The sequence below is a fragment of the Pimephales promelas genome, chromosome 12, assembly GCF_988280905.1.
Source record: "Pimephales promelas chromosome 12, fPimPro1.hap1.1, whole genome shotgun sequence".
Taxonomy (NCBI): Eukaryota; Metazoa; Chordata; class Actinopteri; order Cypriniformes; family Leuciscidae; genus Pimephales; species Pimephales promelas.
The window spans coordinates 21761435-21774853 of NC_142780.1; the positions used below are offsets into that span (position 1 = coordinate 21761435).

The window sequence follows — 13419 nt, forward strand, 5'->3', positions numbered from 1 at the left end:
TTGTTTTGAGAAGCAGAGCCAAATGGAGAATACATTAAAACCATAACAGTGTCAACTGACCCTCCCATCTGTAGCTCAGCTCTAACTCACCAGTAATACAGACCACCCCATCTGCACACATTAATTCACTGGCTTACAGAGCGCTCAATGTGCAGCGAGAGCACGTGCACAGGCTTCACACTTCAGCTGCTCAGTGCAACACAACCATCTATGAGCACTGTGCAATTGACAAAGGTACTAAATTCATTATGAATAGACTGGTAGGATGAATAGGCTGATAAGTCCTGTATGACTGAAACTACTAAAAGCGTGTGTGCTTTTTACAATAAGGCAACAAATCTCTATGAATTGTTTTCTAACAGTTAGAAATGGGAAATGGACTGCATTTATATAGCACTTTCACAGACTCAATAGCCACCAAAGCGCTTTACAGGCCTGGTTTTACAGACAGGGCATATCAGTGCAAGTTGCTTTCAATGGGCTTTATGCACAGCTGCACTACTTCCTGAACTTAAGCCAGCTCCTTGTTTCCTGTCTGCCATTATTGGACAAATTGATTAGTTCAGGTGTGCCTGACCTCAGTAGTCACGGCAACAATAATCAGACACACCTGAATTAATCAAGCTTGGCCAATAATGGCAGACAGGAATCAAGGAGCTGACTTAAATTCAGGAAGTAGTGCAGCTGTGCATAAAGCCAGTTCAAATATGCATTTTACTCTGGGACTAGGCCTTGTCTGTGAAACAGGGGGTAATGCATTTAAATAAATGTCCAATGTCCAAATGACCAGTTTCTGGTTGAGAGAATGAGTTGGTGGAACAGATGGGTTTCTCTGGAATGGATATTAAGTGAGGATGATGTCTGGTGTGAGAATGAATCATCATGCTTACAGTAGCAGTTAGCAGCTCACTCCAGACAATCTGGGCTCTCTGTAGAAAAAAAACCCATGAATAATATGAAATAATATTAAACCTTCTTCTACAACACTACAATCTATCTATCATCCGCTGTTTGAAGATCTATGTTTTGACCAACATTTTCCGGACTCGTAGGCCTAACACACGATCAGCGACTCACAACATATTGAAATTTGCTTAAAGGTGCCCTAGAATTTGAAATTGAATTTATTTAGGCATATTTAAATAAGAGTTCAGTAAATGGACATGACATACAGTGAGTCTCAAACGCCATTGTTTTAATTTTCGTTTTTGAAAAACACCCCTGAAAAAAAAGGTGAATCTCCACATAATACGGACTGTGAAGCAATAGTCGGGATCATTAATATGTACGACTCCAAACATTTGCATATGCCAGCCCATGTTTAATGACAGGCGGAACTGCATAGTCGAAGCATGGCCGTTGATCAGTGTTCGGATGTACACATGAACACAAAGTATTTAGTTCCTTCATCCGAGCCTCTGGAGAAACAATGGGTTAATTTTATTTTCGGTGGAAATAACAAACATTTCACCGACGACTGTTTCCTCAACTTGGGCCAAGAGCTAGCCAGCCTCGGATCGAGCTACCAAGCAAAGCAACACGTTCAAGATCAGACAGGTAAGTTAATCCTTCTCTCAATATCGTTCAATACCGTTTATGCATCAGTAAGTCAAGCCAGTGTCTAAAATATTAACTTCACATCGTTTCTTTTAGTAGGATGAAAAAAAATCGTATTTATAATTATATAGCTACAGAAAGCAATCAAAGAACAATCTTTCCACACAGCGCGAGTTTATCTGGACACTTGCCAAACTCGTTATGAATTTTATGACGCACGTTACACTGCACAACGAAGCTTTTACTGTATTTACATGATCGTGTCTGCATTGGTGAAAACATTAGTGCAGAAACTGCGTTACAATGATAATATCTTCATCCTCGCGTCTTCTGCTTGCTCATCACAGCAACAATTTATGTGATGGGAATAGATCTAAATACTTCAAAAACATCTCACGATTCGTTAATCTCGATAGCTGTAATAGTAAAAACGTATAATAGCTGCAGTAAAATTATTCGAGAGAGTTTCACATGTAATACTTATTTTTATATGCAAGCATGTCAGCCAATCACAGCAGAGGCCGGTTACACACAGCAGACACGCCCCTTCAAACAGAGCGTTCAAAGCAGGCTAGGAAAAATGCCTTTTATTTATAAATTATGACTATTTTTTATCTAAAAAACATACTAACATTATAAGGGCAACCCAGGAAACATTCCAGGTTTGCTTTGCAGCAGAACCGTTTTAATAGAGTAAAATAGGCAACACTGCGTCAACTTCATTATATGTGTATAATTGTACATAGCACACTTTTAAACAAAACCATTCGACACGTGCATTATATTACAGATAGAATAGTACAGGCTAGAGTATGTTATTATTTCACGTCGGTTTTGATAGCCCCACCAGGCATTTGCAATTGTTGGCCATTAGCGCCCCCGGGTGGAGAATTTGTCAATATGCAAATAGTAAAACCTCGTTTATGCAGAATTAATTAGATTTCTGCTGCAGGAATCAAGATTGTGTCTGCAAACTTTTTGGATAGCTTTGTTGAGTTTTGTAAATGCAAGACTCCTCTTCAGGTTTCAAATAATGTCAAAATGAAAGTAAGATTGTAAGCAGCATAAGGTTTTCAATATTGATAAGAGATGTTTTTTAAAGCACCAAATCCGTTTTCTGAAGGATCATGTGACACTGAAGACATGATCGGCTGCTGATAGTTCAGAAGCCTTGTAGGTATTTGGGTTAGGCCCATTAAATACCATGCAGATATGCATGTCCTAGTATCGACTGAACTCTTGACATTTAGTTTCAAGAATTTCAGAATTGTCATGTCATGGCAGAGCCTTATGATAGACTGACCTACTTAAAGTTTGCCAAACTAGAAACTGTGATCTGACACCATGATAACTTGACCCCTGTCCCTGAACCAACTGCTCTGTTTGGGCAGCCTTCTAAAAATATACACAAAGTTCAATCATTCATACTAATAGAATTAAATGCAACTTCTGGCAACAAAAGTCACCTTGATTTGTTTGGACTGTTCAGCTTAAAACTGAAACTGCATGCACTAATTTCAACAAAAAAATTGACAATAATGGGTTATAGCATTTTTATTAAAACATTTTAAATACAAAAAGCAGGAGTACTCACACAAGCCATGCCCATGCACCAGCACATAGTAGTATAATATTGTTAAATTGTGACATGCTGCAAAATATTGTTAAATATACTGAACAACATCGCAGCATACATTTACTTCAAGTATTAAGTAATTCCAATATAAAGCAATCTTTATTTACACTTTAGAAAGCCTATAATTTTGTAACAGTATTACTAACACTGATTGCTGACTATCATTCAAAACATTTCATGTAGTAATCAGCTGTGTTCTTGTGCAAGAGATGAGAACAAAAATGCAAGAAAGTACAATCACATTGAGAGAGATATGGTTTTAACCTTGTTCAATTATCCTCGGAACAAAAATATTACAACTCAAGTTCTAATCTAACCTGGGGCCAGTAATCACATATCAACTCAATTACTTGGAAACACAATCCATAAAGCAAACTGTTCAGGTTCAGATTACCACACAGCAGTGTAAGCATTCAGGTGTGTTTGTGTTTCTTTAAATACCTGTCCCTCACCTTTCTGAGAACCGTCCACACCTCAGTAAACAGAATTTCAGCGATGGCCAAGCAGCATTATAAATAATCACTGTCAGAGGAAAATGAAGTATGTGAAAGTAATTTTGTTATTAGCAGTGGCATGTATATCTCTTATTACGTTACACATGTATGGCTTTTGCATGGCTTACTGTACAAACCATTAAATGGCCAACATCTGATACAGGTAAAAAAAAAAATATATATATATATATATTAAGTAGACCTCTTTATCAGGATTTTTACAGTAATGGGAATATAATTTGGTTGAATTTAAAGATGTTCTTCAGCTGCATCTATTAAAGCCATGCTGCTCAAAAAAAAGAGAACTTAAGTCAAAAAGAATGCAAATAGTACCAACATAAAGCACTTAGAAAATGAAAGATTCTGAAAAACCGTCATCATTTACTCACCCTCATGTTGTTTCAAACCCGTATGACTATTTTCCATCTGCACAGCATTTTGTAAGTCAATGTGTCCAAAATAACAGCAACTGTGGTATTTTTCTAAATATCTCGTTTTGAACACAGAAAAGAAAAAAAAGTCATACAGGTTTGGAATGAGACGACGGTGAGTAACTAATAATAATTTATTTTTTTGGGTGAACTATCTTCTCATCATTTGACATATCTGTTACAGTGCATTCTAATTAAAAAGTACTTTATGGACCTACTTCGTTTGATATTCTCTGTCTTTTAAACTCATTGTTAAATTAGATTTGTTTTATTTTCCTTTTTCATTCATTCATTCAAAAGTTAAGAGCATTCAACATAAAAGATAATTTTGGCACACAGTCATCCTCACTATTTAAAGTCTCTCCTCAGTGCAAAATCTGCTAAACCCACATTAGTAAATTTCACCAGATATGAGATTTCCAATCCTAACTTATGGTTTTGTGTTGCATTTTGACTGTTTAATTGTGATAGCGGGTCTGTGGTGGGCTCAACATATCCTTTTCTGTTTGGCTTCATTCCACATGTGACATTGGGAATCAACACCACTCACCCCTTTAAGGCAGCTGCCATGCATATGTGAAAATAAAAATGAACATTAAAATGTAATACATTCCACTGGTATAGGTAACGTTTTGCTGTGCTGCTGATATTACTGATACAACAATGAGATTGTGCGCAGGATATGTAACAGAGCGTGTGGACGAAAGAGTCGGTCCACTTTTACTGTCCGCCTATGACGTGTGGGTTAAACTGCACTATGATGATAGTGATATCATCCCTGTACATGCGAGCTAATTCCTCTGGCAAGCTTAAAGTCTTTGACAACCTCTCATGATCCACCAATCCAAACTCATTACTCCCCACCGCGTGCCGAATCAGGTGGGTAGCTGAATTCTGGTCCTCGAAGGTGGAGGAGATGCGAGCCTTCCTTTCCTGCAACAATCCCTGCATCTGACCTAGGGTCACCTTAAAGCCACCAACACTGACTGGCTGCTGCTGGTGCACTCCAGTGAGATGTTCACCCACAATCCTCACCACCTCCTGCCTGTGTAGCGTTTCCCACAGCCCGTCCGAGCCCAGCACCAGGAAACGATCCTGTGGACGAAGACGGTGTCGTATCACCTCCGGTTCAGCCGTAAGGTAGGGTGGCGTGTGGTAGTTGGGTGGGATGAACTTGGCATGCTCATTCTCATGGAGCTGGTCCGGTCCGGACTCAAGAACACGGCGCTGCAGCTCGATGCTCCACTTAAATTTAACGTCTCCGAAAGCGCGAAATGGCATGAGTAACCCCAGGAGACGATCCTGCTTTACCACAGTCTTGGCCTCGGAAAGTGGGTGCTCGGACCGCACGCGCTGCACCTCAGATTCGTTCTGCGCGTTGTGGTCATTGGAGAGCGTCAAAGCAGAAAAAGAGCCATCGGGTTCTTGTACCCCTAGGACTGCACGGCCATCTCCAGTGTTGGCAACATGCAGCTCATTGCCATCGATGTGTGCGACGCATGCGGTCGCACCTGAAAATGCCACACGGAGCATCCAGTAGTGCAAGAACGCATTTTGGTCGCCCACCTGTGCTTCGAGGGATATGTCATTGTCCAACCTTTTAAAGGCACTCACAAGAGCTTCGGCAACATCAGGTTGCTCCCCAGGAACGCTCAGGTCCAGAAGCTCCTGCCAGTATGTGCGCAAACTGGAAAAGTAGAGCTGTGAGGCTTCCTTGCTGAAGTAGTCATTGGGATGCTTGTGCCACTGCAGAATTGGGTGAACAGGTCGTCCGTTCTCCACAGCATTCTCCAGGTCCGTCAACGTCTCATGCGGCAGCAAAGAAACAGCAATGTAGTAAAAGAGCCGCTCGCTCAGCGCCTGAGCACAAGCGCAGCCTGCGTGGCCATCAAATACTCCGTAAAGCATGCCGCGCGTCTGCAAGCACGTCGCTGCACTTCTCCGATCCTCAATGGGTGCGTTTGCTGGTAGCTGGTTGCTGTCAAAGCCCATGACTGAACTAAGGTTCTTGCCATCAAACTCAGGCACTTTGAAATTGTATTCATTTGCCTTTAGGATGCTGTTAACCTGAGGTGGGGTCAGGTAGTAGGTGTGCCTTGCAGGTGAGGTCCTGTATCCCCGTGACTGGTGCGCCCATTTTTGAACAAAACTATGTGGCCGAGTTGCATTGCTGCAGGGATGAGACGACAGACTGCAGTTTTGGCATGTTATAGCTGGCACCAGGATTTGACCAAATCTCCTGCCATGGATGACCCTGAACACCTGGGAGGAAGCAGCCATGATGACTTGACCTTACCCTCAAAGAACCTGCAGGAAAACCACAGCGCAATTACAAAAATTAAACAAAACTCGGATTTTACACTTGCCTGGATTTCAAGTCTCCATAGTCAGGATGCCATGATTATCAAGATCATTAGTCTTAAACATTAGTCTAAAAACAATTCAAATTACTGTAGTCTTCAGAAGAATACTCTCATTGCAACATGACATCATGACTTTTGCGTAAACATATACGCCACTTTCGAGACAGGTGCCGTGTTATCTCTACGCATTTTGTGCTATCCGCGTGTATGCGTATATGTCTACGCCATTAACGTCCGCGTCATTCCGCGTGTCCGAACACGCAGTCAAATCTCCAGTCATAAATGCCATTAACCCCAGTGACGGTTAAGTTTAGGGATGGGGTTGAGGTAAGTCATATCTTTTTTTTACCTAGGATGGTAAGGGAACAGTCATAAATGCCATTAACCCCAGTGACGGTTAGGTTTAGGGACGGGGTTGAGGAAATTCATATATTTATATAACGTTAAGTCAACAGCGTTCATAAACACGCTGAAAGGCGATTATGCGTCTTGATAGCACGCCAAAAATGGAAATACGAATTGGCGTGTCATACACACGCTACTTCATGAGATCAGTCTGCTCATTGACTAAATCAAGGCTAAGGTCTAGGCATGGAAAATCCATTCCGTTCAGGATGGGAGAGTGACCCAAGGATATTTATAGTCCCATGCTACATTCTTGGCATTGGACACATTGACACAATGTCCTATTACTATTGCCTGTAACACTTTGCCATTACATAAAGAGATAAGTGTTGCAAGAGATGAGAACAGATAGGTACAGGTTGTACATCACTGAAAAACTAAAAGCACAAATAATGACTTTAACAATATTTAATAGACGAAACGCCACGATGAGTTTAACAACACGGATCATAGATGAAAAACGGACTGGAGTAAGCATGTTTCAAGTTTTTTTGGACATACTTTCCTTTTATACTCAGGTAGCAGTGGTGGTAAGTTACGGAGTAAAATACTTTGTTAGTTTACTTAAGTATTTTTTTATTTAAATCTACTTTCACTCTTACTCCACTACAATATTAAAGACAAAGTTTACTTTTTACTCCGATACATTTCCCCATGCCCGCTCCAAGTATTTGTTACACTCACTGGCTTTCCAAAACAATGAAAAACTTGGTTTTCTTTTGAAAAAAGAATGCACAAGGTCTTTACCAGCATACGTTCACATAGCAGTCAGTTCGCCATTGCGAAATTGAAGATGACCTCAGAAACTGGGGAAGGTGCAGCTCTCACTACCAGCAATGATCCTGAGATTTCTGACAGGGATCACCCATGGCCATATGTCAGTATGTTCAAATTCACTCAAGTCAAGGGAGATCCTTATCGGCTGAAATGTCTTCTTTGCTTGCCATGGGTGAATGAAATTTCAGCATTCAAAACTTCATCCTCAAATCTGAGATAACATATTGAAGTGAGTTGACATTGAAACAAGGTGAAAGGCACTTCTGTCTTTGCTTTGTGGTCCTATATCTGCTATAACCACGCTATGAAAGTTTGCCAGATCAGGTCGTGTTTCTGTAGTTCGAATAATACATAAGAAAACTACAAATTTCAAATTTGAGTTGCTTTACAGCAAGCGTTACAATTGGACATTGTTCACTCTAAAGCCGTGCAGGATTAACTCTCTTTACTGTCTATGGATAAACTGCGAGCGTGAACGCAACAGTAAGCTGCATTAGGCTAAATTATTTACGACAGCGGTAACGGACAATGCCGCTTCCAACCTGTAGGGGGACAGCAAAGGAAAAGTTATTTCGTGTTGCTTTAATGTTACTATTGTTAGCCAAGTGATTTCATATTGAAACATGCCTTGTAAACAGCTAGCTAACAAATTCTTAATTGCAGTATCTAATCTTATCATTTGTTCAAATAAAACATTGCATATCACTCCCAAAACAATTGACCTGCGTAATTATTGATATTTACAGTTAATTTGAATATTTACTTTTTACTTTCGGTACTTAAGTACTTTTTAAATCGGATACTTTTGTACTTTTACTCAAGTGATGTTTGAATGGAGGACTTTATACTTTTACTTTTTCAATGAGGCCTTCACAGTAGGGGTCTACACAGAGCATCTGTGCATTTTTTTTTGTATTTGACTGCTAAAACTAATATAATTTGTTGTTTGCCTTAATAATGTGGATAAACAAACAAATAAAAAAAACAGTGGTTTAAATACAAACTTTTCTACTTGTCTTTAAAAAAAGGTTATTAAAAAGTCAATAATTATTGATATGATATGAAATGATATGAAACATTATTATTGTGATATGTTTTTATCTAAATCTCAAAGCCCTATGGGGACAGTCTAGTCTAGTTGACACTCCAGGGCTGCGATGTGGTCGTGTCTAGGCGCAGGTCCATTATCTGATCTGGCATGGAGTAGTACGGACAACCTTAATGTGTTGCAGGTCTGCGTTTTATTGGTTGTTTTCTCCCCTTTTCCCACCTTCTACTCGGCCACTTTCCCAAAGCTTTACACGCCCAGTCGCCCACCCATTTCTTGATACTTTTTCTCAACTCTGAGGTGAGACGTGAGACTCCGTCCTTTAATTATGACTTCCAATTTGGGGATTCTTAATAATCTCAAAATATGTCACACCCTTTTGCATGCACATACATTATGAGCAAAATGGACACAGAAGGTTAAAATTAAAGTGCCCTAAGCTACTCTAAAAACAGCACACGCTCTATGGTTACAACGTACATGCAGACATGCACCATAATCAATATATCCAACGTTTCAACGATTTTAATTTTCGATATCCTGATAAATCGACAGTTGAAAAAAAAGGAAAAATAACTCCTTACTCTAGTTGAGTAACGTTAGGCTACTTAGCCCCGTCCACATCACCCGACATCGCTACTAACATCGCTACTAAGTTTCCATGTTTACATTTAAGCATGGTAACGTAATTAAATAGAAACAATCGCAGAGAAGCTAGGTTAGTGTCCATGTATATAAAACATTCAGGATTCACACAAGGTTTGTATTGTACTGCAACCCCCATGTTTTACTGCGTGACTGTAGATATCAAACGCTAATGCGTCTGAAAACGCTATTTGGAAATCATAGCATACTGTCATCGTACGAACTACATGCGCAACTCATTACCACACAACAAAATATGAGTATTCTTACCTGAGGATAATAGTGAGTGACTTAGTTTGTGGTCTAAGCTAGATGGGGCTACATAATTTTGTTAATAATATACACTGTTCACCCCGCCCGCATCCTGCGAGTCTAGTTCGCCTCCAGCCCACACCGACCGGATAAGATGATTGGTTCACTTACGTATAGCTGCTTCGTCATCAGAGGTGTAGCCTGTCTATGGGTGTAGCAGCGTTTGACCAAACCTTCCTTATCCGGTAGATATTATAATTAAGACAAAAATAGGCTCTAACAAGAAAAACTATTTTCTAAATCGCAATTTTATCACTTGAGACTGAAGCTAGAGGCCTTTCAGTGCACACAGTGAGGTTATTTGATTTTCAAGCTGATTTTGTTTGAAAGGAACAAATGGGAAAAGTGTTTGTTTACTTTTTTTTAAAATTGTTGTGTTCAGTTATATCTTCTAAATAGAAAGTAGGCTATAGTGACTTTTTTTACTTGCAAAACCTGATTATTAACCCACACCAAACAAATAAATAAATATATGCTGGTTATTTGCCAATAAATTATGTTGCGTAGACCTGTAGTTAAATCACATGGTTATTTTCTCGAAATGGGGCAAATTATATTTTTATTGCCCTGTTAAAGAAACAGTTTTATAATTTTAGTTGTCAGGAGACCCAATAAAGCTATAAGGCCGGATCTGAAATCACATAGTTTCCTAAAACTTTTTAAGAACTTTTGAATGTTGAAGAAGATATTTTGAAGAATGTTTGTAACCAAACAGTTGACTTTCATAGTATTTTTTTCTAGTATGGAAGTCAATGGGTGCTGTCAACTGTTTGATTATTTGCATTCTTCAAAATACCTTTTTTTTGTGTTCAGCAGAAGAAATAATTAAATACAGGTTTGGAACAACGTGAGGGTGAAAATTTTGGGTGCACTATCCATTTAATGAAGAGTTTTCTAAACTCAAAAACACTGGATTCTGCTCTTCTTTCAGGAGATGATTATTAGAAGCTCAAATAAAAATGAGTGTTTGTTAGAGTCTAAACCCATGGGTATTCAAACACTCTAGGAAGTAACAGTAAAAACTGAAAAGCTTTCAAGGAGGAAGAACAGAAGAGTCAGATGGAGGAGAAGATTAATAGACAGATCTCAGCTCTATCCGACACAATAAAACAACATTGAGGATAAGATGAACCCCGGTATTTCATTTCTACATGTGAAAACTGATGATTTTTGTGGAAAAAAAAAAACCAACAACATTAATTGCCAACACTATTCAAACTCTCACCCAATATTAAGAATCTCCTTTAACACAATCAATTTATGCAAATACAATTTCTTTGAGGAGCATATTTTGTGGAACATTAATGCCACAATGGCAATGTGAGCGAGACATTGTGTCACTTTTGTGTTTTTGATTGTTAACTCAAACTCACTGCAGTTCTGATTATTGAATGTTATTCCAGAGCCCAGAGGTTGATCCACAGATGCTTTCTGGAGCTTTGATTAATGTGGCAGAACAAAACAGGACCGCAAAACCAACAACTGACAACCACAAGAGAAACACAAGGGCATACATGCACAGGCTAACAAGGGGGTGCGGATAAATTGGCATGGGAACGCAGGAGGTTAACCAAAGAAACTAGCAAGACACACCTGGGGAGACTAATCAACATGAACAACTAACCACAAGACATAAAACTACAAAAGAGTCCACAAACACACAAGGAATACATGACAGATTCCAGAAGAATTTTAGATTCCTCAAAGACCTTTTGAGTAAACGCTTATTAAAAAAAGCATTTTTACATATAATCTAAAGACTCTAAGGAACAGTTTTTCCAACTAAATAACGTTTTGTACAATGCTTCATGGAACATCTGATGTCACTAAAGCATCTTTATTTTTAAGAGTGTATTACAAAAGTGGATTACATACTGAATACAAAGTGACCCGGTCATCACTAAAACGCACGAGTGGGCCTCCTTCTCCCCAGGCCCAATGAGTAGTACTATAGAATGGGACTATGAGACCATTAGTAACCCTGTTGTTTGTATCTGTCATCAGTTCCTGTGACTCTGTCTGGACTGCAAACACATGCCTGATTCTCTGATGATCTGATCAGTCTGAGACACAGCAAGATGCAGATGTGTCCTGGCTCAAGAGGCCTTTGACTCAGGAACAAACTTGTTGGAGACTGTTCATATTGGTTAAGTAAAATGTCTTGTGTGTAGTACGAAGATGATAAATATTTCTTACAATCTCCAGAGCATCAATCCCAAAGATTTAAGTTTCTGCAATCAATCAAAGGGGTGTGTGTCTGATCAGTCTGATCAATCAGTGTGTGTCTGATCTTGAGTCTTGAACTCATGAGTGGACTTATCACAGTCAAATGAATCTGATTCATCTGCATGAAGTAATTTAGAGACAAGGAACAGAACATCTTGTTCTTGTCAAGTGTCTTTACATCTAATGGACCTATTAAAGGTGATTCCTGTTTTGGTGGCAAAGAACAAAGGTGATGTCAACAAACATACAGGCGGCCTGCCAATTCTTTGAGGTGTGTCTTTGTCATGCTAACTCAAGCACAAATACTCAAGTGATTGACAGACATCATGTGAGGCTCCATAGCTCAGTGGTTAGAGCACTGGTCTTGTAAACCAGGGGTCGCGAGTTCGATCCTCGCTGGGGCCTGCTGGGAAATATTTTCAAGCGTGACCTGTTCTTAAAATCCTGCAGTGACCACTGATTTATGGAATTATCCACAAGTACTCCTGACCGTATTACATTTCACCAGTCCGATTACTTGCGTAATGATATCAATTTCGACTTATGTTGCTAAGGCATTCTACCATGCTACAGACATTTGTTGCCATGGCAAGTAATCCCCTCAAGGGTTTTTTTTTTGTTTCAGGGGAAATTTTTCACACCTACACCAGACAGCTATTGGGCCACAGACTTTCCTCAAAATTAAAATCATTGGCCAACTTGAAATGTATCCCAACCAAAACCCTTATAGCAAAGTGACATCATGCAAAATATATCCTTCCCAAAACCCTTAAAATGAATGATCTGGTTGGTTTTATTTAAAATATACTGAATATACTGAACTTCTGATTTACATAATCTCAGAAGATGAGTTGACCCAGTATTGTGTGTGGATACTGTTGAAAAGAGGAAACATTTGAGAAAAAATACACTATAAATTTAAATTACATTAAATATATACATTTTTATATTTTAACGTATGTTAAATTCAAAGAATTAATTAAAAACTAAACTTTAAATCCATAAAATGATTCCCTTTAAGGTTCTATGTAGAACCTTTTTCTTCTTGGATTGTCTTTTTAAAAGTTTAGGAGGATCTCTTGGAAGAATTTGCATGTTTGTTGGTTTATTTGCCTCAAAAAGTGTATCTCATTGTAATACCTCATGATACTGGTAGATGGCAGTAAAATAAAATGTATCCGGCATCAGGACTTACTGCATTATTTAAAGGGGTCATGAACTGGCTTTTTATAATGGACTAACAAGAACGTTTTCAGTTATGAATCTTACAGGATATTCGCATAATATGATAACCTCTTAGATGTCAAAAGCTCAAAGAAAATTTGATTTCTCAGTTCATCACCCCTTTAATTTTAGATTCCTACTGTATACAATTACAAATATATGTGATATGTAACATATATAAATTCACAATAAAGTTAACCAGCAAAATCCAAAAAGAATTGGGATTTAATTTGATTAATTATACATACAGGCCTTTTAAAACTCGCTTGACGTCAAAGATGCCTTTAAAAAACTCCTTATG

The 13419-nt window shown here is 38.8% G+C and overlaps 1 protein-coding gene and 1 non-coding gene across 2 annotated transcripts; one reads left to right on the plus strand and one right to left on the minus strand.

Annotated features, from left to right (window-relative positions):
- Positions 1–4697: 4697 nt before the first annotated feature.
- Positions 4698–9754, minus strand: pdp1 (pyruvate dehydrogenase phosphatase catalytic subunit 1). Its single transcript, XM_039679917.2, has 2 exons — positions 9627–9754; positions 4698–6425 (listed from the first exon to the last, which is right to left on the minus strand). The coding sequence occupies exon 2, from the start codon at positions 6396–6398 to the stop codon at positions 4839–4841; it is 1560 nt and encodes a 519-aa protein (XP_039535851.2). The 5' UTR covers positions 6399–6425; positions 9627–9754; the 3' UTR covers positions 4698–4838.
- Positions 9755–12226: 2472 nt separating this feature from the next.
- Positions 12227–12299, plus strand: trnat-ugu (transfer RNA threonine (anticodon UGU)). The gene has a single exon. It is a non-coding gene; the product is annotated as a tRNA-Thr (tRNA).
- Positions 12300–13419: the final 1120 nt, after the last annotated feature.

Coding starts and splice junctions, on each gene's coding strand:
- pdp1 (XM_039679917.2), bottom strand. CDS start 6,398: ATGGCTGCTTCCTCCCAGGTGTTCAGGGTCATCCATGGCAGGAGATTT.